At 41.6% G+C, this 27789-nt stretch overlaps 1 protein-coding gene across 1 annotated transcript in view; it reads left to right on the forward strand.

The window, feature by feature from the left end:
- The first annotated feature begins 11377 nt into the window (after positions 1-11377).
- The window catches only part of LOC126469627 (uncharacterized), a 37180-nt gene continuing 20768 nt past the window's right edge, over positions 11378-27789 (forward strand). The window contains exon 1 of the mRNA XM_050096753.1: positions 11378-11653. Within this exon, the coding sequence (XP_049952710.1) occupies positions 11509-11653 (145 nt within the window). The 5' untranslated portion in view covers positions 11378-11508. The remainder of the gene's footprint in view (positions 11654-27789) is intronic.

Raw genomic sequence — 27789 nt, forward strand, 5'->3', positions numbered from 1 at the left:
CAGATTTCCAGACCTAAGGTGTCCCGACAGGAAGACGTTCGAAGCAATTGATCGGCGTCTTAGGGAGCACGGAATATTCCAGCCTATGATTCGAGATTGGGGAAGACCTAGAACGACGAGGACACCTGCAATGGACGAGGCAATTCTTCGTGCAGTTGCCGATAACCCTAATGTCAGCGTCAAAGAAGTTGCTGCTGTACAAGGTAACGTTGGCCACGTCACTGTATGGAGAGTGCTACGGGAGAACCAGTTGTTTCTGTACCATGTACGGCGTGTGCAGGCACTATCAGCAGCTGATTGGCCTCCATGGGTACACTTCTGCGAATGGTTCATCCAACAACGTGTCAATCCTCATTTCAGTGCAGATGGTCTCTTTACGGATGAGGCTTTATTCCAACGTGATCAAATTGTAAATTTTCACAATCAACATGTGTGGACTGACGAGAATCCGAATACAATTGTGCAATCATCAACACAGATTTTCTGTGAACGTTTGGGCAGGATTTGTTGGTGATGTCTTGATTGGGCCCCATGTTCTTCCACCTACGCTCAATGGAGCACGTTATCATGATTTCATACGCGATACTCTACCTGTGCCGGCCGGTGTGGCCGAGCGGTTCTAGGCGCTACAGTATGGATCCGCGCGACCGCTACGGTCACAGGTTTGAATCCTGCCTCGGGCATGGATGTGTGTGATGTCCTTAGGTTAGTTATGTTTAAGTAGTTCTAAGTTCTAGGGGACTGATGACCTCAGCAGTTAAGTCCCATAGTGCTCAGAGCCATTTGAACCATTTGAACTCTACCTGTGCTGCTAGAACATGTGCCTTTGCAAGCACGACACAACATGTGGATCATGAACGATGGAGCTCCTGCACATTTCAGTCGAAATGTTCGTACGCTTCTCAACAACAGATTCGGTGACCGATGGACTGGTAGAGGCGGACCAATTCCATGGCCTCCACGCTCTCCTGACCTCAACCCTCTTGACTTTCATTTATGGAGGCATTTGAAAGCTCTTGTCTACGCAACCCCGGTACCAAATGTAGAGACTCTTCGTGCTGGTATTGTGGACGGCTGTGATACAATACGCCATTCTCCAGGGCTGCATCAGCGCATCAGGGATTCCAGGCGACGGAGGGTGGATGCATGTATCCTCGCTAACGGAGGACATTTTGAACATTTTCTGTAACAAAGTGGTTGAAGTCACACTGGTACATTCTGTTGCTGTGTGTTTCCATTCCATGATTAATGTGATTTGAAGAGAAGTAATAAAATGAGCTCTAACATGGAAAGTAAGCGCTTCCGGACACATGTCCACGTAACATATTTTCTTTCTTTGTGTGTAAGGAATGTTTCCTGAAAGTTTGGCCGTACCTTTTTGCAACACCCTGTAGATTGATGTTAGTTCCACCACTGTTCGCCGCCTGTCCTATTTAACTTACAACATCCGAAATGTGTAATTAGGCTTGGCTTCCCAACCCCACGACGTCTGGACTTTGTTTCGCCAAGCACTCCTCGAACACCCGACAATTCGTGCAGTTCGCGAAATGCTCTTTCCGAACCTCTGGGCCATCACAATCTGCCCTCGGTCAAACTCAGGTAGATCGCACGCCTTCCCCATTCTCCACACGCACAGCATGCTCACTGATACTACATGCAACGTGCGTGTGTTTCACTACCAGTCATTCCTCGCCAGTAGACGCTGCTATCGCTTGGACGGGTTCATATTGATAGTAGGTCGGTGGTCATAACGTTCTGGCTGACCAGTGTATATTCTACGAAAAGAAGTTCGTCGACTATCCGCTTTTCGTACGGTTTTTTATTTCCGATACATACTTCAGAGCGAATGCTGCATCGTCACAATTTCGAAATCATTTGTGGCTTTCGTCATGACGTGGTGAAACATTCGCAGTAGGTCACTACGGAAACTCTGACGATGGAGCTTTCACTCCGAATTACGTATCGGAAAGAAACGAAATACAGACAGTAGAAGTATCTTTATTTATTAAATGTAGAGGATGGTCAGAAACTGTCTGAAATGGATGTAAGTGTGTTGCAGGGTAAATTGTGCTGAGAAAGAATTGTAACGAAAAGATTCGATACGTTCCGGTATTTCCGAGTTAATTAACACTGAAACTATCCAATCAGTCCATTGTACGCCTAAACTCAAGAGGCCCGGCAGATAAAATTAGTGTCACTTCTTCTCATAGCGTAGATGATAGCGCGCAATACTGATCAGCCTTTGCTTGGGTTCGATCCTTACTGCCGTCCCACGTCCAATTTTTGTATCGCTCTCTTGTTTCTTTTATGAATCCAGACGAAGCACAAGTTTGGCAACACTGTCCCTGGCGAGCCATTTGAATGTGCTAGTGCAACGGCCTGATTGGTAAACGTAATTAACTCGGAAATGGCGGAACGCATCGAATTTTCTTCTGAACAATTGTACGTAGACTTTCAAATAATTGGAAGTGCATTCTAACTTTTCTAAATCTCTTTTTATTGCGATAAATCTCTTATCTCTCGTTCAACAATGGGGATCTAACCAAAGCTCCACTTAACCATATAACTAGTTCTCTCATGATAAGAATCGTAATTAATATTCTACTGCATGATCCTACCTGAGAGGATTTTCATTCGAGAAGACAGAGAACATTGACGCACAACTCGAAAAATATTTCGTGCAGAGTACAACTTAGATAGAGGGTTCACCTTAAGTAATAAATTGTAATAAAAAGTCCATATTTTAGATAAATTATTGCTTTGCCTTCCGCAAAAATTGTAAGTCTGCCGTGACGTGTTGACAATTTCCAAGGCAAACTTCCATATGCCTATTCTAAAAGACGTGTAGGAGAGTACGTGATGTACACTCCTGGAAATTGAAATAAGAACACCGTGAATTCATTGTCCCAGGAAGGGGAAACTTTATTGACACATTCCTGGGGTCAGATACATCACATGATCACACTGACAGAACCACAGGCACATAGACACAGGCAACAGAGCATGCACAATGTCGGCACTAGTACAGTGTATATCCACCTTTCGCAGCAATGCAGGCTGCTATTCTCCCATGGAGACGATCGTAGAGATGCTGGATGTAGTCCTGTGGAACGGCTTGCCATGCCATTTCCACCTGGCGCCTCAGTTGGACCAGCGTTCGTGCTGGACGTGCAGACCGCGTGAGACGACGCTTCATCCAGTCCCAAACATGCTCAATGGGGGACAGATCCGGAGATCTTGCTGGCCAGGGTAGTTGACTTACACCTTCTAGAGCACGTTGGGTGGCACGGGATACATGCGGACGTGCATTGTCCTGTTGGAACAGCAAGTTCCCTTGCCGGTCTAGGAATGGTAGAACGATGGGTTCGATGACGGTTTGGATGTACCGTGCACTATTCAGTGTCCCCTCGACGATCACCAGTGGTGTACGGCCAGTGTAGGAGATCGCTCCCCACACCATGATGCCGGGTGTTGGCCCTGTGTGCCTCGGTCGTATGCAGTCCTGATTGTGGCGCTCACCTGCACGGCGCCAAGCACGCATACGACCATCATTGGCACCAAGGCAGAAGCGACTCTCATCGCTGAAGACGACACGTCTCCATTCGTCCCTCCATTCACGCCTGTCGCGACACCACTGGAGGCGGGTGCACGATGTTGGGGCGTGAGCGGAAGACGGCCTAACGGTGTGCGGGACCGTAGCCCAGCTTCATGGAGACGGTTGCGAATGGTCCTCGCCGATACCCCAGGAGCAACAGTGTCCCTAATTTGCTGGGAAGTGGCGGTGCGGTCCCCTACGGCACTGTGTAGGATCCTACTGTCTTGGCGTGCATCCGTGCGTCGCTGCGGTCCGGTCCCAGGTCGACGGGCACGTGCACCTTCCGCCATCCACTGGCGACAACATCGATGTACTGTGGAGACCTCACGCCCCACGTGTTGAGCAATTCGGCGGTACGTCCACCCTGCCTCCCGCATGCCCACTATACGCCCTCGCTCAAAGTCCGTCAACTGCACATACGGTTCACGTCCACGCTGTCGCGGCATGCTACCAGTGTTAAAGACTGCGATGGAGCTCCGTATGCCACGGCAAACTGGCTGACACTGACGGCGGCGGTGCACAATTGCTGCGCAGCTAGCGCCATTCGACGGCCAACACCGCGGTTCCTGGTGTGTCCGCTGTGCCGTGCGTGTGATCATTGCTTGTACAGTCCTCTCGCAGTGTCCGGAGCAAGTATGGTGGGTCTGACACACCGGTGTCAGTGTGTTCTTTTTTCCATTTCCAGGAGTGTATTTTTTTCCTTATTATTTCATTCATGGTTGATGAGTCGGAAAGAAGACTGGCGATGCCGCTATGGGTCGTCTATGTTGTCCTTGTGCTTATTAAGGTTGGTGTGATATGAAGGAAGTAATATATTTCGTTGCTTGCCTTAGCTCCTGACGTCGTAGTGTTTCGACACTAAGGCACTACGTGATACTCGGACCCTTTCTTGTAGCTTTTTCCGCTGTAATTTATTGAGTTTTTTTGCGACGCACTAGCTCTAACTACACAAATATATGACGACGCGCACAGCTCCTCCTTCAGTCTTTCTTTTCTCTCTCTCTCTCGCTCTCTCTCTCTGTCTCTCTCTGTCTCTCTCTCTCTCTCTCTCTGTCCCTCCCCCTCCCCTTCTCTCTCTCTCTCTCTCTCTCTCTCTCTCCCCACTATCTATCTTTCTATCTATCTATCCATCTGGTAGTGCCCCTGAGTCAGCCTCTTAAATGTTAGAAGGTTTCTATTGATTTCAGTTTCTCCCGTATGTATTACGTATAAATTCAATGTTTTTCTTCATTTATATTATAGTAACTACACCAACTACTTTTTTTTCATTTGCAAATACGTTCAGAGTTATAAGTCTTATTCAAGCAGCTTCACGTTAGTGTTCTTGGCATACGAGATAAGTTGTTGCTGATGGTTTTGACGTCATGGAACAGCGCAGATGAAACTTGAAAGAATTCTTTCTTCCAGCGACGATCCTCGCGCGACCTGGAAACATGTCCCACAGACATGTACTAGATAGCGTGATGCGTGGGACACAGTTTTGCTTGACCTCGTCTCTTATCGGCGTTGAAGCAATAATGGGAGCTTGTTCCATTTGGCCCGCTAATGTCTTTTAGAATGTTCCGGCCCGTATCTAGCGCTTCCTGTTATATTTCTAAAGCGATCTCCCACTAAATGTAAAGTCTCTGACTTCGTGTGGCCTAATTTCTGAGCCGAACTGATGGTAATGTCAAGTTGATGTTGTTGGAGAAACTTCTTTTCCGCCAGATATTCGTACCTAACAAATGCAAGGGTGTCGTGAGTTACAGAATCTGATCTAGTCATCAGTGCTAACCGTAGTTTCCACTACTTTAACATCCGTGAACTGTGTAACTGAACTTGGGATGATAGAACAAAAATTAGGCCTACGAACGTTAGAGCTTGCAAAAGCAATACCGATAATTATATTTACGCTAGTTGTGCTTATGCTGTCTCGTTACTGTAACTGCAGCGAGGTGGAGCAGTGCCACATGTCGTTCAGGAAGGTCCCTTGTGTGCTTTCCCCGGATCACTGGAAGACCTGCCAATGGAGTAGTAGATCAGTTAGAAGGCCTCGACGCTAACTGCTTTTGTTTATTTACATTTTTATCGACAGTGTACCAGAGCTGTATATTTGTTTGATATTTACCAACCGGATCACACTCTAAGTAGAGAAATATTAAATTTAGAATAATATTCGAACTTTATTATGAAACCGTTAACACAACGTCGCGGGAAAACTCTTAATGTGCCTGCGATACAGTTCTGGATAACAGAGTGTGGTAACACGAAAGTTTACACCATTTGTTTTGAGAAATTCTGGCAGTATATTTACTGTTTGCAGCTTTTTGATGTTAATAACGATATTTAAATACCCCTTCAGTACAAGCCAGAGTTCTCCTTCTCCATGAACGTAGGCACATACCTGTTCGACAAAATAATGGATTGTTGGTAGTAATGAGCCACAAAGAATATGTAATGATTAGGATGGAAACACGAAACGAACAATCAATTCTGATGAATGGTGACATGTGAACTGGAGAAACAATGGTCTGTGGGACAGTACAGAGCTTATTCACGTTGAAATTTAAAATAAACCAAGAGTTGTCTTATCTTCTTACTGTCAGATATTAGTTAGAGCATTACTTCCTTTACATGCATGTAATATTCAAGTACAGTTGTGAAGTTTTTGATTCGTTGAACTGCATAGGGAAATTCTAATGTGGTGTCTTCTAACTTACGACTCACGTTTTCACGTAAGGCCTTACAGTTTTTTTATGTATCTTTGTGGCTGTGGAAGATCATATATCAGTGGAAATTTAAATGATAAAAAACATTATTAGTAATTCTGCAGTTAATATGTAAACTGACAGAATTATAGGACAGTAGAGAATTTGTTAATCTACTGAACACGACTAAAGCAAATCGGACGCAATATCATACCACAAACTGACAATTCTACCTCGCGGCACTTCCGGCAACGTATGCGACAGAAACGTCAGTTAATGATCGATACGTTTACTGATAAATTACAGACTGTTACCCTTACCTCAAAATACGGTTTTCCTGCGCGACACTTACAACAGTGTAGCACGACATACACTTAATGAACTGATGGAGACGTAATTGCGTGTTGTATTATTGCTATACAACTCTGTATATTGTGTTGTAGAGGAGATTTTACCAAACTCAGTTTTAACGAAACCATTTTTATTATTTCTTAATTTTACTATGGACGTTTAGTCACATGTTTGACGTAGCTACATCTTTGCCAAGGGGAGGTAGACTCCCTCTGTCTACATTCAACCTCGCCTAAATTAACTTACAGGATGTGTCTTATATAAAAATCTAAAAGATTAGCTACCGACTTAGCGCTATCGAACTATTAATACATTTTGAACTGCAATGGGGTCACAAGTGCATAACTGTTTACACTCTAAATCGTAATACACTTAGGAAACAACCTTAAAGCTAGAATCTGCAATTCAGGACGTTCAAAATGCTATATTGCCACAAGAGAAACAGTATATTGTTGCGACGCAGTTGTAAGCATCACTTTAACTTAGCTCGTCAGTAGGAAGAGATTATACAACAGCTTCTGTCAATCCTTATTGTCTTGCGCATTATTTTAAGAAAATTTTCTGAAGTGAAATGTTCCGTCAAAATCGGTACGGAATGACTGGCTTATTTAGTATCAGAGTTCTACTTCAAAACTAGTCTTCGGCCAGTTTCAAACCTTTAATTGTAAATAATGCTGCTCCGGCTTAACAATGCACAACGTTCGGTCTTTCGAATCCTTTACTTTAAAAAAAAAAAAAATGTGCCAATGGAGTCAGCAACAGGAAGTCCCAGGGAAAGCTATTTCATCCATTACATAAATAATCAATTCACGTTTTTGTCATTCCTACGGACACAACTTCTTGACATAGTGCAGATACGATATAAAAAGAACTCAATATTTTTTCACATGTATTACTGAAGATTTTTAAACTAGAGCTTCTAAAACCATTAAACGGAAACTTTGAGACACATAGAACTAAGTCCCTTTTTTAAATAAAAAATTCCGGGAAGAGGAATATAAAGTAAACTAAATTCCACTTTGTTTTTATCTGTGCCTTGAAGAGAAAGTGTGTCGTAAGATATATAGTGTATTTTTATTGTCCTACGTGGCACACAGAATTAGCATCAACAGACAAACACCTGAGTTCTTCGAGAATGAGATATGCTACATTAGAAACGCGCGGAAGCCTCTTGTTTCTATGTGCCGTCGTACAAACTTCAGTGCGGACGAATTCCCAAACGCCTGTAAGTGTACTCCAGTAGGTACGTCTTCTCCGGCTTGTTACAACACGGGTAATGCGGTTAGTAAAATTCGGTGGCACATTATTTTCTAGACGAAGAGAATCCCATTTCTGGTAGTTTGAAAACGGTAGCTGAATATAATTCATAAGACTAGTGTCAAAAGTTCATCATGTTTGATCTGAGATTTACTCATGATTTTAGTTCATTTGCTAAAAATGTTAGTTCTCATTGAAAAACTATAGGCATGAGGAAGGAAGAAAAATTTGTAAAATATATGCTTGCAGTAATGGACATGCGCCTCACGAAAATTTTGATAGTGTGAATATTTTCACACAGAATATTTCTGGTTTAATACAAATTGTAAGTAAGTAGCACTCTTTAAGGCTACTGAATAAAAATTTCGTTTTAAAATAAACATTTTTTTTCAGTTCGCCTGCGTAGATCCGAAAAAGTGGAAGGAAAATGATTCTGATATTAAGCAGGTCTTCCATCCAAATGTTTTAAACGCAGTATCAAACACGTGTGATGAGCCGTAAATAAAAAAGAGCACTCTGAAAGGTAAGCCGACGGATGTAGAACTACGGTCCTTTTGGGGGGCGAATAATCTTGAGACCCACTTTACACGTTCTCCCTAGCATAGCAGCAAAAACGCGTGGTATCGTGTGTAGCTGCCTGTTTGTTATCAGTAAAGCACCGGCCTCCTTGCAGGGCTAACACACTGGATGAAGCCTCCTTGTTCCTCTGCGGCCCACGGTTCTTTCGTTTCGTATTACCCTCCGTGTTCATCTTTACTGACAACATGTTACTCCTTGTTTCTTGACATATTGTGCAAAAGGTAAATTTTACAAAGAGTACAATCCAATCGGGATTGTACCTGGTACTTGAAGTAAAAAAAAAGGTCGTTTCTAAGATAAGACATTTCTTCTTCCTGTTATTATTCTCACTATTATTGGAACTTTTTAGGGCGATCTTTGTTACATGGTTTTGCCGTTTTAAACTGTGGTTAACAAGTTGAACAAACGCGTGCGATGTACGCTAACATAAAAAAGATATTGTCTATTATGTGTTGTATCACATAAGCGATCCGAAACCTATAGAGCTCAAGAGTTCTTTTGGATAAAACGTTATTCATGGGCTATTATGCTGATATCGAAATAAGCTGGTACCGTATGTTTCCTGTGCTGGTAACCTTTTCTTCTGAACACTGTCACCTTACTTGGCAAATTGTTTGTTTCATCGGTAGACCGGAACACTGATAGATGAATGCTTAGATAACACTTTGTCAAACCAATCCAGCGAGGTCGTGATGGCGTGTTGAGCGGAAGTCTCTGGATACAATGTCACTGCTGTACAAAGATGATATAGTACCTCCTAGCCGTAGGGCAGTCATCGTGTTTGGGGTTATATCAGTCCGTGGCAAGAAAACAATTGATTGCTGCACATAACGTTTCATAAAGACAATGTAATCCTGCTGCTGTCTTGTATTGCGGTCGAAGTTATACAGTGATTACAAATGGAGGTGGTCAATGTAAAAAAAACATGTAACACAACAAAAACAATGAAAAATGTAATACAACATATAATACGCAATATCTTGTTTATGTTAGCGTACATCGCACAGGTTTCATTCTCACTTCTTGGTCGTATTAAAATCACAGCAGCGAATGAAGTTGATTTCACCATAATTACACACCACTGAAAAAATACAGTGTTACACCCGGTTTATTATTATACGATTCCATAAACAAAAATCACTATGAAAGAAACGAAGACTATACAACGGGCGCGTTTTAAGCATTATGACGGAAAATTTCATAGAAGTTATTGGCGTAACGAAGATGGTTGTTTACAGTTAAACAGAAAATTCCAAACATATATGATTAACATTTAAGACATTTTTTGCAGATTAATTCGTGTCCGTTTATTCGTCATAGAGGACTGTCTCGTGTATGTTTCCTGCAAGTATTTGTTAATGTGTACTATACGATGTTCCGTGTCACTTTCTGTCATGTTGCCTGGTTTCGACTGAAATTTTGGAAGTTTTCCGAGGGTCATTTTCAAAACAGTGTGGATAGCAACATAGTTGGACTTCAGACGAGATTTTAGTTCCGGGTTTTACTTGTCTTGGGAATCGATCCAAACATAATGCTGATGGAACACGTATTGCGCGACATTGCTGGCCATAATTGGAACCTAAATAATCTCTTAATATGCCGGAGTGGTCATATTTTGCGTAATGCTGTCCGGAAAACTAAAGTGAGAATTAATCTTACCGTTCTAGCTTATATTCTCTGACGATATGTGTAGTTTGCTGGACCACTAGATGAGTTGTGTCACGTTGTGTTACTTCAGACTGATGCAGATACAGCATTTTATCCTATACGTAATACTACTTTCGCTTCTTACAATATCTTGTGTTTAAATAAAAATACGAAGTTGCACCGCATTGTCAGATGGAACTATATGCTCTTCCATTACTTTTGGGCTAAGACAACTGATACGTGACAAACCAGTACTTACAGTCATTCAGTGGCGATCGAACCAACATGTGGGTTGGTGACTACTTTCTCTTGCCTTGGATTGGTGTGAAGTTAAATAACATTTGGTTTCTCGAAGAATGAACCTGTTGTTTCGTGATGAAATAAACGAATTCTTAAGTTAAAGTTGAAGATAAATATTTTAGCTTAGTGTAAAATTCACTTCAGCAGTTCTGCGCTATCACTTAGGCTAATTCTACGCACGTGCAGCTGTGTACATTGACTTCAATATTTGTTCGCATAAGCTGACGAATAAAATAGTGTCAACCTATGAAGATCAAAATGCAAGCGTTTCGAAATTTTTTTTTATTTTGACTTAAATCAAAATCATTTTACAATTTATTGCGAACCACACAGAGCTAAATATCAAGTAGGTATCCGATAGTGATAGCGCTTCCCTTTATCTTAACATACAAAACTCGGCAGCGGTTAAAAATGAGGAAGTGGACTAGCTGTCAACCAATCAGTGACCTTTGTCAGAACTTCTATATGGGAGTAAACTGTACGTGGCAAGCTCATACAGTTCGTTTTCAGTCACTTATATCTCATCTCGCGACGGTAGTGATATCATGATGCCCTGTAATGACTGCCGCAAACAGAAATGTTAGCTGACTAATAACAAATATATTCAACTGCGAAATACTGAGATACGGAGTTAGGTGCATCCCACATTTAGTTTTGTGTTCGAGGACTGATAACCTACTCGTCGATGTCGACCACACACCGCCGTAGGTTGCAAGCACATGCAAGTGCCACTTGTAAGCACGCTCTATCTGCGTTTTTCTTCCGTTCTCGCTGAACTGACAACCTAGCGTCGCGTAGCTTCTGCCACGTTACGTCACTCCTGGCGCGGCGGAGCGGCGCGCGGCGATTGGCGCGTGCGGGCGCCGGTGGTGGGGGTGTGCCAGCGTTGGTGTCGTGGGTAGGGGAAGGGGGCGGCCAGCTTAGAGGCTGCAGCGCGGCGCGCCTCTCAGTAGCATCGCCGCCTGCCAACTGGGTACACCTTCCAGCTGAGAGCCACGTGCTGCAGCAGACATCTCGCCGACGTGCAGGGACCAGCAACTTCAACTGTCAGCTACGCGCAGCGCGAGAGACGTCACGCCTCTCCCAGAGAAGATGGCTCGGCCGTTCTTTGTACCACCTACTGATGAGGACATAATCGAATATTATCGCATCCTAGACCAGCTGCTTAGCGATCTCATGGACATCCTGAACGTGATATTCAGAGGACGCCGTCGCCTATCCGAGCCAACAATCAGACGTAAGTAGCTCTCTGACAGCCATTCTTTAGCTTTTGTGTTTTGGCTTCAAACATTTCTGTCCTCGTCATCTTTGTTGCGATTGAGTTTGGGTGGGTGGCAGCACGTATTGTCTTGGGCCAATAGTGATTTGCCTTCTTTTGTGTCGTCACGGCTAATTCTCTGTCACTGGTATTTTTTTCCTTGGCCAATGTAAGTTTTATGACGACGACGTGTGCCGCTCCTGCCGACAACACCCCCCGGTGCAACAGATGAAAGGGGAAGTCTGGGCGCAAAGCCAGTGCGGCGGACTTGTTGAACAGGACCCAACTTGCACAGATCCACTTGTTGCAGTCGACGCGCCTTGTTGCTTCTGCACTCCAATAGGAAACACAGAGCAGTCGATTCTACAAATTCGAAATTAGATGGACACTCTTTACTTTTTGTCATCAGTGCACCTGACGTTTGCAAGAACAACTATCACCATAATTTTAAACTCATCCTCGATTAGTAGAATGTGGGTACCTATGACAAAAGTTAAGAGATTTCTTTGTTCAGTGTTATTGGACGCAAAGACTCGTTGAGCGTTTTCTTGGTGTCGTGTAGAAATCTTTTGTAATAATATGTTACATTTTTTTTCTTGAGCTCCAGTCTACGTGCCACATAAGTTAATAATGTGTTTATACACCACTTTTTAAGCGCCCACTACCTAACAACTAGAGTACCTTTTTACGAGTAAGGAAATATACGCAGGTGATCATTGTTTCTGCCGATTTCATGTACCAGCACCAGTGCCGACTGTCGTTTTAGTCCACGTGAAGCGAAAGAAGCAAACATTTTCGTATCTCTTTTTCTGTCCCAGGTCACATAACTGTCTACAATGGTGAGAAGCAACAGTGTAGTCGTTACGAATATCGACTCAACAGTTTCCCTGTAAGACTATTGTTGAACCGACTAATCGCGATATAGTCTTCGTGTTTTGAATTTTCCTCTTGTTTGGCTGTTGTGAATGAGGTGAAGTGGCCACAAATTGTCAAACGAGAGCGCGTTTTTGAACTGTTAGCTTTCAATGGAACGACCACGCCTAAGGTGTCAAGCTCATAATCTGTTAGCGCGTCACAGCGTCGTACCCCAACGAAGGAACAAATTTTGTTTCATGTATTCAAATGGGAAGTAATTATTTCGAGGGAATTGAGGCAGCTATAAATTGCTTAGGCAGTGGCTAGTCAAGGGAAAGATAAAGATGCATTGGTCTTTCCTGTAGAGTACTAATTCCTTGTGTTTCTGTGTAAACTGCGCTTCACAGTGAAGCCATCGAAAAGACCCCGTAAAAATCTCTCTCTCTCTCTTTCTCTTTCTCTGCTTGTACGTATTTCGATTTTGCTTGTCTCTGATGCCTCTTGTCTGTGTGTGTATGCCCGCTTTTCCGCCTTATACCTCAGAAATGTGAGCCAGCATGTGTACGGTATTTTATCGAAGACATGGGCGTTTTTTAGTTGTACAGTATACATCATATCCATATGCGTGCAGTTAATATTGCCGCCTGCATATCTCTGCTTGTGCCATGCGCTGTTATCAGTAATTGCACTCCTCTGGCATCAGAACTTAGTATCAGTATGGATCAGTATGGGTGCTCAGCGAGGTGCCCGACACACACTCATGATGTCGTATGTCGAAGAAAGACGTGATAAAAATCGTTACATGCATTGTGTTCGGTATGTCTTGAAGTGGAGAGGCAAAGTATGCACTCCCAATATAGTCATAAAAGACCTGCAGCGACCGACATAGCCCTTCGGAAGTCCGGTGTGAGACTAAATCACTGAATTACTATTATTACAGAAACGGATATTTCTGACCGTTGCATCATGGGTAGTCCTCTTGAGTCAGGGGTCACTGACCGGGTGGCGTCAAGCGAGGCGCTAAGCAAACAGCAGGATGCGTGTTAGTAAGCTGTGGCCTTTCCGATCCGAGCCTTGACGCTGCAGGTTTGAATCACGAATAGCGGCACCGCGGGTTCTGTGCGCAAACAGAAGCGACCGTCCAATAGCTACACTTCACAGGACTGTCTTCGCAGGAACACTGTTTCGCCACGAAGCACTATGACGGATTCAGATCTATCCTGAAAAGTGCAGCGATTTGCGTCATCGTCACCATTGTCGATTGTCTTGTCGTTTCTTTGGCGTCGTCGCATCTAAAAGCGTGTGTGTGTGTGTGTAAGATCGTTGAGAGGAATTCAACATCTAGAACTTGAAATAATTTTATACGTATGTGCGGTATAATTATTAGTTGATGTTCGAACATGTTCAGTCTCTATTTTATGTTGGAATTCGATGTATTTACGGTTCCCCCCTCTCAGCCAGCCAGTAAATGTGACATTTCTCATAACCTTAACCATCTCAATGTATTGAAATTCGTCATTGACTTCCTTTATGAAGAGACATTTTTGTTGGTTGCCTGTTGTGCACATTGATACTCATATTTCAGACACATATCACTCCAGTCTCTGTAGTGTCCACCTACTGCTGCCATCGTTTTTAAAGGTAAAAATTTCATTAGAAAGGCGAGTTACGATATGAAAGTGGACAAAGTAACTATGTTTCTTGAGAGTTTTCAAGATTCTATGGGACGGCATTCTTCTGCGTCACCGCGTTCGACGAGTGAGTTCGTTGGTTGCGCTCACATTCTTGTACAAAGCTAGCGTTCTAAACTGAATCCTATACGATATGTTAGATATGTGCCTGGAGACAGAGAAACAGAGAGAGATATATTTTGGTCTAACGGATAATTGTGAAGTACAAAGGAACAGAGTTAAAATTATAATTAATTAACATAATCACTAAAAACCTTCTTTTGAAATAAAATTATATGGTCCTTTTTGGTTCGCCTGTAAAATTGTGTACTAGCAAACATTTATAATCGATCGTTACGGAAATGTCTGCAACAAGTTCGCTGCCAGGAAAGATTTCGTAGATCGCAGGAACCTTCAAGTATAAATTTTATAAGGCAAAACTGCTGGCAGTTTTATTTTTTTCTCCGTGTTATGAGAACTTCAGCGTTATCCGCTTAGTTAGAGTCATCAGTATGTCTTTTGTCTGCTCGATGTTCTAGTAGATGAGCAGTATTTTGTTTTTATAGAGTTTTGCCGTATTGTGGTACACTGACGCAACACTGTATTGCAGGTTCATTTTGAGGTGAACGCTCAGAGTGTGAATCCCGTCTTTGAATGTTGTTCATCGCGTGACAGGAGTGGTGTGGAACTCCGCTGACCTGAAACGTGAAGAGGCCAGAAAAACAGCGTAAATGGTCCAGCGCTAGAAGCAGATGCGCTGTAACCGGCCAGGCAGGAATGGTCCTTGAGAGTGGATCTTGTGGCCGCAGCCGGGGATGTTGATGCCCGGGGCACAGGTGGCGCGCAGGTTGTAACACGCTCGCCGGCCGCCTCCGTCGTGGCCGCGCGCGGCCGATGTTGCCGGGGTCGCGCTACGGGTGCGCTCTTCCTCGGGATCCAACCAATTTGTTTCGTACAGAAATCCTGAGCGGGCACTGGACGCGGCAGGGGAACCCATTACAGAGAAACTGGTAGTTTTGCCGGAAGAGTGGTAACTTTGTCTCTACCTTCGTAAACCAGAAAATGCGGGGGTAGGTGCAAGAACCGATGGATATTATCCCACTAAACATAAGATTCTTAATGAGTGATTATCGGCGAGGCGAGTCAGTGACGCAGGTGATAAGACATAGTAATTTAACAGACCAGATTGTCGTTATTTATTAGCCGGCTGTATATCTCAGCACCGGCCATCCAAATTTAAGTTTCCCGATTTTTTAAAATCGCTTATTGGAAATATTTCCTGTAAAAACAGTATTAATGATTTCTTTCTCTAGCCTTGGTCAGTCTCTAATTATCCTGTCGTCGACAGAACTTAAAAGCCTAATGTTCCTCTCATCCATCGAATTCCCGTTTTATGTATTTGATCTCAGAGGTATAATCACCAGAAAGATTAATATTATGAGACACTGTTCCCACTGCCACCGCGTGTTGTGAGTCATTTGGTTCTCTCGCATCCTTCCGGTCACGCCACTGTCTTATTCTCGACAGCGCGACACTGCAGGCGCACTAGTGCCAGTGTAGCGTGTTACACGTTGTGTTCCTAAAATCTGTTAGATCGGCTGCTTGTCACATGTGAGACAGATGGCCTCGTAAATTTAGAATAAATGAGGATTTACCAACAAAAAGTATAACGTAGAGTTTTGCAGTCTTGCTAAGAGCTGGTGTGGCGTCACTGTAGCTGTATGTTAAATATAAGTAATTTTTTGTTTACGTGAGAAATTCTCCGAGCAAATATAATTTGTCTTTTCTGTTTAATTTCACGCAACAATGTCATTGCCAGTTTCAGGCTCTGCCGCATCACCTTCAGAAAGCTGACAGTACATGGCTGCATCATATGAAGCTCGGTAATACCCAGAAGAGCGACAAATCGTTTCAGGCTTTTTTCATTTTTAATAACGTATTTACTTACAAATATTCCTCTAGAAAATATTTGTGTGGAATTAAGCACTTATTACCAGCCAGTAAACTGACATTATCGAAAATGTAACCGTCGTCAGCTTCCAGAATGTGAAACCCGTTGTAGTAATATTCTATTATACAGTAAAGACAAACTGTCGTTGGTTCCCCTGTATACTTTGAAAATATTAAATTAGCAAGAAAACGTTCAGTTTGTGTTGTGATTAGAAAAGTCATGCAGTCCAAACGCGAGTTTCTACCACTGGCCATGGTGCACGTATTGTCCATGTGCTAAAGCACGCCGAGAATTCCTCAATTAGTATTTCGGAGTACTACATTAGAGCGCGGATGTTAATCAGGGTATTACCGACAGCTTTCCGGTAGGGCTGGTCTGTGACACACTTCCCAAATTCGGAGGCGATAAATGACACCGCTGTTTCTCTGTGTTTTCTAAATCACCACGTGCCAGTTCCAAAGCATCGTGTTCCGGTAACAGACATCCTGTTTCCGGAATGCAGTGCGACTACTTCGCTCCGTTTCCGCGCAGACTCATTTGTAGTGAACGTGCAATTGAACTTCAACGTAAATGCGGTGGCGCTTTTTAGAGTGTTCTTCGGCAGAATACTGTACAAAATTCCAGCATCTGTGAAATAATGTGCAAATTCAGCAGTACCGTTATGAACGCCGAAATTTCTCTGCGGAAAGCTCTTTGTCTTCCCCTTTGGCGACTAGGTGTTAGATGTATTTTCCTCTTCCGCAAGAGAATAGGACACACTTTAAAGAGAGGGGAAAGAAACAATCAGCTTAATTTCCTTGTCAGTTGATGTCTGTCTCCGAGATAGAAACGAAAACACAAAAACGCTAGAGCATGCACCGTCCACCGATGGCGCGGCAAATGCATTGGAATATTGGTTAATCTACAATGCATGAGCATTTCTAAGATATTTTAGTATCGATGAAAGATACCCCAGTGTAGTATATCAAATGATAACTGTGATTTATGCATATTTTACTTACGTCTTTGGATTCGATGGAGAAATTGACACTTTTTCGTTTTTTTTTTTTTATTTCTCTCAGAAAATCCTCTGAAAAATCGCATATCATGAAAGAGTTTATTTCAAAATAGCGTAGGAAATACTAAAAGCCTGGAATATAATTATTCAAGTTATTTGACAATCGCAAGTATCTAGATAATGCTATTTTAAAGATTTAGCGCCCTTTTTAAGACAGCAGGTTATGTAAATCTACAATACATATGAATGTGTCCCTGCACACCTTGGTGGTGAGTGAATTTCAAGAAGAAATCATTAAACTTTATCATCAGTCTGTGTGTTTCTACATACGTTTCAGTCACTGCTTTTATAATTTGAGTGAAGGTACTCTGGTGCACTTCCGGCTAAATTTCAGTTTAAGAGTTAACTTCGAATACTCACTAGGTCTGGACTTGACAAAGCAGAGTTCCCCGATGAAACTCTCGCTGAATGCTCAGGTAACAGGCAGAAGTGCCAGTTACGTACATAGTGCACATTCTGAACTGTAATTTCACAGAAAATCCTGGAGTTCGGTTTTCTTGTCACAGTTTCATCTTACTGTGTCTGAGATAATGAAACTGAAAAATTTTAAAAAGAAATATTTCATTCCAGAAATAAATTAACTTTGTCTCATATTTCAATGGGAAAGCTGACAATTGCAAATATTTTATTGTAAAGTAAGTAATTAGTTTATTGAAATGGTGTTCTTCGTTCCATTCTGCATGAACTGTTTTTAGAACATATGCAAGTGGCTGAAGTGTACTGTCCCGAATCTATTGTCGACCAGTAGTAATAGGCCGCCAGAAAAGGTGTTATATTTTTACTTAGATTCGCCTAGTCTCCGAAACTCGTATTTCCGTCAGTAAAACGGAGTTTGCAGAAAAAATCTGAGATATCCGCAAATAAACTGTTGAAGCTAAAGTCCAAGCTAGTTTCCATTCCCGTGCGGCTGACTGTTGTAAATTTAACAAATATGCCGTAATTTTGATAGACTGTACGTCATCAATTATTTGGTGTTATATCTCGTCCATTTTCTTGCACGCTAGAGTGTGAAAGGGTGATAGCAATTCTTGTGCATTTATTCCGATGAAGCTGCAATAAAGGAACTTCCTTTTTTTGAACTAACGTTGACATTTTGCATTTCATGTTTTCACTAATACTGTATCCTCGAAAATGGGCTCTCGACCCGCTACAATGGCGCTAGCTTTTCCAAAGAACTGTACTACACACCGGGATGAGGATCTCTCAGGTGACGGTTTTCGTAGTAAGCAAGCAAGTAACAACGTATAAGGTGGTGAATACTTCGTGCTCACTGTAATGAGACAGAGCCTCAGTTTCTTTTACGGAAGCACTATCACATAGTCGGCCTGAATTTCTTTCATGGACAATTATGTCATAATAAGTATGCTATCTTTTAGCATCAACACATAAAATTAAAAGACTTTATAATTTTGGTCATTTCTATGACGATCATTGGATGTTTACCGCTCGAAATCTCTTGTAAGTAAATTGTTTAATTTATGGTCATAGATGACATGTGTTACTGGGCGAGTTCCCGTTTCCTACGCTGACTGACATTTTCTTGATGAGATGGTATCGCTACTTTTTTTGGGAAACTACTATGCGAAAGATTTAAAATAAATTGTTGTTACGGTGTTGGGATATGTTCCTCTTTTGTGCCCTCCATTACATATTTTAATATCATACAAACAAAAGATGTTTTAATCAAATTATTCTTTGCGTACGGTACTTAGAGAATGCTTACTCAGAAACGCTGAGATAAATTTCTCACAGCTGCACGAATTTATTTTGTTGTGAATAAATAACTCCAGATAATTCTTAGTTCATTTTTTTTCCACCGCTTATTCAGCTTCCGTGAGTATTCTGTATTCGCGAGATAACCACATTTTGTCGGTTTTTTTTTTTTCAAACTCATTTGATATTTAGAACTGAATATATGTTTACCCGCCTTCAAAATCACGTCAGTGACCTTCTCTGTTTATAAAAAAGATTGATTATGTCAAGAGGTTGTTTAACAACAATTATCAGCGATGAGAATGCCACAAAGATTTTCAGAACTGGATTAAAATTCGAATTTTAGGACATAAATCGTTACCAACAATAACACACTACAGTGAACTGGCTGTGGCTACATTGTCGTTCTTACGACCCACGTTGTATGTGTAAATTATTACCTTGTTTTTAATAAATTAGTACCTGTCACTTCTAAGTAGTATTCGTTGAAAAGGGCAAAATAATAGTAATTATCATCAGACCCTTCCTTTTCTCGTCTCTAAAGCTCACACTACAACATATTATAACGACACATTTATTTCGCTAAACCTTGCAGTTGGTTGACCTGATATGCTACACTGGGTACTATCGTAGCTGACTGGCGAAAGCCGCAAACCGTTGCAATAATTAAGCGTCTCTGGATAAAACACCATCCACCAAAAAACGAGAGAGTGTTGCGTTTGCATGCAAATCTGAATGTAGCTGTATGAATGAGACTAAATGTATGGTCGGTAGCAATAAGACCTCCCAGAAATTATTTAAGGTGAGACTACGCTTGTACATGTGTTGCAATACAGGAGTATAAAGTTATGTTCTGGCTTATGACAAAACGAGTAAGAAACATACTTCTACACTGTATCTGTGACTGAGTAAACTGTGTATGAAAATAACAATGGGACTGCCTAAAAGTCATTTAGCACGGCAGTAGTGTTTTGCTTTATAGTAGCGTAGCATGTCGCTAGAAGTGATAAGAATGAGGCGACACTGACAAATAACTTCCGGGGAAGGTTTATGTTCCTTTATTGCGTTGTTTGGTAATTTATCACAAACCAAAATACATATAGTTTCACAAATCAGTCAATGTCAGTAATTGAGAGTGGGTCCGTAATTAACCATTCAATAACTATGATAAAAATACAATAACAACTGAGTAGAAAAACAGGCGAAAGACTAAACAAAAAGGAAGGAGACAATAAATATCATGCATTAGATTTTCTAAGAAATAGTCAGTCGATCCGATCAGCGGCTCTATGGGACTATGAAGACTTAGATACAGTTGTGTAATATAATACCAAATCATATTATTTTGGAAAGGTATCAACTGTGCAACTTCTTTGACGTTACGAAGCAAAACTAATTAATTTTGCATGTAGGTGGAGAATACGCTAAAATTGAAATTAGCCTTCGTATTGTTTAGTCCGGTTTATAACTTTTCTTTTCTGTATACTCTGAATGGTATCTCGAAAAAATTTTTCCTGCTCACTCTTGGAAACATTATCTTCTCTCATGTTGCAATATTACGTTTGGCCGTTTTCCGCGTAGTATATGAAAAATGTAATACACCAGCTCTACACCTCTGATACATCTCTGATGCTGTACAAAGTGTGGCCCACAAGAGCATGAATTTTTAGCAACAGTCAGTGTCTCACTGACTTTTAATGATGCGAGCTTATCGTGGTACCGGTACAGATGTGTTTGGTGATTTATGTTTGCGTTACTGCTGATATTCTTTGAGCCGTCACACTCATAACTACAAAATATTATGTATTTTTAGTTTTAACTGACAAATCTGTTGTATAGCTACCTTTAAATTTCGAAGCAAATCTTTGTCCTGCAAATTGGGCGTGTTTTCGAAGCGAACTGCAGTTTAGTAACGTTTACAGCTTTTGAACGTTTACGCGGTTGATTTCTATATTCCAAAAGAGTATCGATAACGTTTTTAGAATAAGTCTTTGGCTGTGTTGATTTTGGTAACTAATCAGTGCAATCAATGAAAATATATGGCGTGAACTGTAAGCCAGAGTCAGATTTTTGACGCCTCAAATATAAGTAAGTACTCGCAAATATACAACTGTCCGTAATGTGCATTATATCAGACTTAAGGTAGTGTAACATTACATTTGAGTTTACCTTTGGATAAGATGATTGTCCTAATACTCTGCTTCGGGTATCATAACTTTACAGAAAACGAAGAGATCGAAGAGATGTTAGTGCCATTTCGTTGGAAAGAGCAGGTGACGACGACTATACAATCGCAAGACAAATGCTCATTTATTATCTTTCCTGATCCAAGGATGACAAAGCGCGGTTCCGTGATCCGTTTAAAAGTTATATAGTTTTGATGACGTTTTACCATATTAAGCTGATAAATATGCATATTTTATCATGTAACGTCAACAGCATTAATATTTCATCAATGGTTGAAGATATCAGGACATGGTTTGCAATAAGCGACAGCACTCACGGGACTATTCATTTCAAAGTATAGTTAGAACCACTAAACTGTATTTTAAATGTAACGTTAAAACAGCTATGGATAATTTAAACGGAACGCTACTTGTCTTTTAGCGTCGTTCGAGAGTTTCTGAAAAAAGGAAATACAGAGTTAACACGCTAGTTAGCGTATACGGCGACTCTCTTTGTAAAAACAAGGATTAATTGCGCTGGATATGACGTACAAGGTCGGCGACACAGCGCGCTTTCACCTCTTTAACACTGCGTAACCGGTCTTTGCCCGATTCTTCGGCTTTCGTACTTAAAACAATTTCTCGCTCTTTTTCTCTCGAAAATTTCATTGAAAATGTTCTCTAGTGTTGTATTAATGTACTACTCCTTCCACAAAACAAAGAATGCCGTTGATAAGAAACATCGCTAAATTTGAAAGAAACAGTTACTTCTGTGGCCCAGTAGATTAAAATGGACGAGTGTTAGCCAAACAATAAAATTTCCTTTCGCGTACTATCAGAAACGTATTGCGAACTGTGTGTGTGAAATACAAAGGTTGTCAAGATTTCCTGAGACTCCTTGCGTTGAGTTCCAAGATGGAAACTTATCGGTCTTGTAATGGAAGACTGCGTTTTGCGTAAGAAAAAGGCACGAGTTGTCTGTTTGATCAATGACTTTTCTCCATCGTTTTTTCAGTGAGTACATTTCATCATTAATGTGATTCTAGTAGGCGGAGGACGACCTACGACTGTTACTGAACTCAAAGAATTTTCTTGCGGCCACAAATTTCCTTATATACAGAAGCAGATGAAAATTATGGTGAACAGAGTGTAAGCGCTAATAGTTACGTCAGTTTGCCAATTTCCTATACATCGTTGTTCAAAAAATGGTTCAAATGGCTCTGAGCACTATGGGACTTCACATCTGAGGTCATCAGTCCTCTAGAACTAAAACTACTTAAACCTAACTAACTTAAGGACGTCACACACATCCATGCCCGAGGCAGTCGCGCGGTTCCGGACTGAAGTGCCTAGAACCGCTCGGCCACCGGAGCCGGCAACACCATTGTGAGGAGCTGAATTTTCTTAAGGAAATAAGATTTATTCTTTGAATATCGACGCCTCGTCTCTCGTATTTTCCATCCGCTTAATCCAGAAACGAGCATTCACTAATTGATGTTTTAGTAAGGTGATCTGTAGGATGAATACGTTCCGAATCCCAGAAACTCTGACCGCACACTTTCCAGGAAATGAAATCGATGTGATTTGTTACCGACCTGAAGTCGAGTCCACATTTACAAATCAGCGTGCTAAATCAGTTGGATTCTTACGGTTTAAATACTGCGGAGAAATTCGTTATACCATTTGACTGCTTCATTCGCCCAGCTTTCTGTCTTCGTGTACGAGGCGGAATTGTGTATTGGCACAATATTTGCCTATAAGCGCAAAAGGCTTCCGAATAGCACAATTAGACGACGCACACGGTGTATTGCAAATGGGAGCCTGAGAGCAGCGGCGGCGTGGTGTATGTTTACTGGCGGCTTTTTATAACGCGGAAGTAGCGCGCTGCGGCGCTGGGAGGTGGTGCCTGCTCAAGGACGCCCCCCGGCCGGACCCGCTGCACACAAGGCCGCCGCTGCAGCTTTGTCTGCACTCGCGTACCCACGTGCGCTCTGCTCCTAACCTACCCTAACCTGGCCGCTTCTTCATATTGCTGCTTTGTGGCCTACTGCTTGGCACCATCACGTCCCGGGCTCTATTTCCGGCCCGCACTTCGCAGTTTAATGGCGTGGGAAAGCTTGAAACCGTATGCACTCGGCCTCGCTTGGTCAAATGAGGAGCTTCTTTTTTATCTACTTGCCACATTGCATTTAAGGCAAGATTTAAAAACTCAACATTTTAGATATAATTGTCAAATAAATGTTGTCTCTTTGTTTTTGAGGTTTCTCGTCACACTCCCAGATTACAAGTAACATCAGAGTTATTCCGTCTTTTGCGACTATAAAAATCTTATTTGGAGCGAAAGTTCGCGGGGTCGAATCCCGGTACGACCAAAGACATTTTCAGTGTGCATTTAATCTAGCACACACCTCTCAGCGACGTGAGAGGTCGCCAAGAACAACACGTGGTTAGTATTCCACGTTAAAATGTAGGTCCCCTTTCCTAAGCCGGCCGGGGTGGCCGAGCGGTTCTAGGCGCTACAGTCTGGAACCGCGCGACCGCTACGGTCGCAGGTTCGAATCCTGCCTCGGGCATGGATGTGTGGGATGTCCTTAGGTTAGTTAGGTTTATGTAGTTCTAAGTTCTAGGGGACTGATGACCTCAGAAGTCAAGTCCCATAGTGCTCAGAGCCAATTGAACCGTTTTAACCCTTTCTAACTTGACTAACTGGGGTAGGTTAACGACACGCAACGCGCAGAAGTGACGTCCAAATGTATGAAATTAACACGGCCATTGATTCACACCATATTATTATTGGTAGTTGTCAGTTTCTGTGGTACCTGTTTGATTTCCATAGGTTCTTCTACACAAAGCCTTAGGATCTGAATCACACCGTACTGGCACAAAGTACACGAGGTGTATGTGGATGTATAAAAACATATAAACGACAACATATTGTGTATCAGTGCAGTGTAGTGCGCCACAAATCGGACACCTATTTATAGAAGAACGCGTGTAAATAGTGTAGGAACCAAAAAACTGACTACTAAAGACGCTTTGAGTAAAGCAAAACGAATTGAGTCCAGAGAAGATACCGCACAGCCACAAAAGTCACAGCAGTTGACATGGGTTCATTTAATTCCCTGTCTACTGGATTTACGTGGATGCTGGCGAGCCACCCATACAAATATGCAAGACCGAAGGTAGAAGATAGGAAAGTGGAAGCATGAGGTATCCCTGCATGGGTACTCCTATTCCAGTTATACTTACTGAACCTGCAACTGTCAGCCACGCCGATCTCTTAGCTACACATTTTGGCATTATGAAGCTCCCTAAGTAATAAGCACAAACGTCGATATACATTCTGCCGTATCGGCCTTAAGTAATGTAGCTTGCAACAGGCTCCGTGCCACAGTACGACCGCAAGGCTATTTGTATTCATGTATTATGGCGATGAAAGAAATTATATTTCTTGTTAAGCTAATATCTCATGGTACGGGTAGTGTGAGAAGCGTTTATGAGGAGTTTATATGCTATTCCTTTCTCCCAAGTGTCGTCTTTGTTACATACGAATGTTCAAGTACCTTGCGTGAAGCATACGCAGGAGATATGTAAGAAAATCATAAGGGTGGTTTGTCAATATCTGTTAATATTTTTTAAATATATACATAAAGATGAAATGATAAGGCAACTTATCGATACATCGGCAAAATAAATAATGAAAGTTTAATCAGTTTCAGTAAAGTCAATTTCACGTCTAGAGTGTCATTTTTGTTTTTATGAAATAATATAGACATCGTCTCGTGCCAGCCGGGCGCACTATTGAAGTGGTCTAGTTCTTACGTAAGTGTTGCATAAAGAGGAGGATGATCAAATCTAGAGAAACTGTTATTCAAGGTAACAGAATTTTTCACCAGCCTTTACATACATTTGTTATTCTGCATTATACAATTAAGGTAAGAAAATTTGGCTAGCATTTATAATGGGAACTCTTTTTCAGAGAAAGGAACCACCGATGAATAAAGAAGTAACACGGGAACACAACAATAAATGGAAATGAAACAGTCGCAATAGAAGACTTCGAATAAGGGAAGTTTTACGCTTTTCATTTGATGTGTTATACACATGTATACAAAAACAAGAGAGCAGATGAAATGTGATATAAAGAGGAAGAATGAGAACAGATGAGAATAACAATCTAGTCGAATAGCCTTGATGACGGAATAGACGTATCGTAATGCATCTACCTAACATTATAGCAGAGAATGAAGCAGAGACTACGAACAGTACGAAATTTGTGTAAAGTATTAAGTTGTCATTAGACTCGAACAAGAAGGAAAGAAATGCGAATTGCAGGACAGTATAGAAAAATACCAAGATACTCCTGTGACAGAATAAAATATCACCGTTGCGCTATTTCGCGCTTTCATTTAAGCTACCTCCCTGCCCATCTGGCAGTTGCAGTGACACGAAGCTCGCTCTACGTTGCAAGTGGGCGAGTAACGGAAGGCTGCGATGGTGGCGCGTCGTTGCCACACGATCAAGGCCTCGGCCGGCCGCACGTGACGGAAATATCGAACGCACACTCCTCTCTCCCTGTGGACAAATCCTTGCCTTTAGAACAGGATGCTGTGCTCTTCAGCCGATCAACCTTGTCGCAGTTTGTTGAAGTGAACTGAGCCTGTGCCGACTTGTAGACTGAGGTGTTGTGGCGGCAAAACACTGAATTCGTATTCGGCATGATGTTAGTACAGATATTTACTCCTTCCTAGTTCCCACAGATTACGATGGTTAGTCATAAAGTTCTAATTACCACCTGAAAATAAGTTACCAAATTATTGATGAAGCGGAAACAGGCAGCGCCATTTTGTTTAGGCTCCTCTGGCAGCTTGCCGCGGTACGGTGGCGTGGGAGTACTACACACGTTTACCTGCAAATTATTTGCGTAACTTTTTTTTCAAAGTTATAATTAAAACTTGATAACTACCCATCGCATTAGTGGCGCTCGCCGACACCACTTCTTCAGTGAGTACCAAGCCAATTGAGAAAACCCTTTCAGAATCGGCTGACATTTCCCTCTACAACTTAACCACCAAGACAGTGTAACATGGTCGACGAAATGTTTGCAAGCAAGGAAAGTTGAGGTTCGACGACTCGTCAACATCGTATTCATCAGAGAAATGGAAAATTGGTATAATTGGAGAATAGTTTTGATCGGATAAGGATATAGATGGAAATACTTCAAAATAAGCATATCTTCATTAGCACTACGTTATGAAAGGAAACAACAACACACCTAAATCAGCGTGGTAGGACGGCAGTTAGAAGCTGGCTGCTCGCCAATGCGAAGCGAGTCTCAGAAGCACTGCACCACCTCGTTCGTTCCAAAGTTATTATAACCCATAGTCATTAGCTCATATAGACAAGGATTACGCCAGGATGAAACCATTTTGGCATTCGTCTCAAGTATTTTAGGAAAGCCAAAAGAAATCTAAATAAAGACGTGACAGGAGAGGGTCTTCAGTCTTGCCAAGCAAGCAAGACGCCCGTTGTTTAGGATGTGTGCTTTTGTTAATAACAGTTTTCTCTAGACACTAATGTCAATTGCCTAGTCTTTCATGATAACAAAACGTACATCAAAATTTTTTTCTCATTTTCATGATAAAACTATCGATTTGAGCTGTCCACTTAAAGCGACACATGATGAATATTTGTGCCTCAAGAACTACAGCTTTCCTTTGTATAACAATACTCTTAAAAGCATTTCAAGCTTTAAATTTCCCATACCATCGTACTCATTTGACGTTTAAGCCTTCAGTGATCTTCTCAATCTAGCATATGTTAGGTACATCTTATTACTGTCGTCAGTACTACATGTGTTAATCGAGACGGTGAGCTTACCGTATTAACACTTCATCTTTCATTACTGATGGTTGAAGATCTGTTGCGTAAAGAATACAAAATTCATATTTGACCAACAACTTCTGGCTCTAATTAGAACTACACGCAACAGTGATGACTGCAGCTATGCCAAAACAAAAAAAAAAATCTAATACCTGTAAACGTGCATTGCTTTTCTGAACACAGCTGTAGTTAAGGCACACCGATACACAGGTACTAATAATAGGAACAGTAATTTCAATATTAGTAGCTTTATAGGTACTTTTAACTTTCTCCACAGACTAATGAGAAACAGTTTCAAGTCTCAAGAGCAAGCTAATGTATAGCAACAGCAATGTAAATATTTTCGCACGTCGTTCTCGCTTTATGGCACGCTTACGGAAAGGTCCGTTTTCCTCTGGTTGTTTTAGAGTAACAATTTTTTAAATTATGTAACAGCATTACCAGTTATTGATCTTAGCTTTATCATGCATATACGGTCTATTTTTCTATGATTTTTGTGTTTAGTGCCGTATTACGGCATTTATTCGGTTACTTGTTTATAGCGTGTATGATTGTGTTATGTTGTTATGGGCGTGAATTGAGTTTGATTCGTATTTTATATAGACTTACAGAGGTAAAGATCAAAAATGTAATTACGTGGACAATGTGCTACTACATTTTTTGGAAACGGGTGTCTGAGAACCGTAGTGTGCATGAATGATGCTGTGTATCTAACTCGTCAACAGAGTTATTAAGCTATTCAGAATTTATGTGTTTCGAGATTCGTCGTGTACATGAAGGATGGCCTGCAAATATAACGAGTCACATTCCTGACTACAACA

This window comes from Schistocerca serialis, chromosome 3, assembly GCF_023864345.2.
Source record: "Schistocerca serialis cubense isolate TAMUIC-IGC-003099 chromosome 3, iqSchSeri2.2, whole genome shotgun sequence".
Classification (NCBI taxonomy): Eukaryota; Metazoa; Arthropoda; class Insecta; order Orthoptera; family Acrididae; genus Schistocerca; species Schistocerca serialis.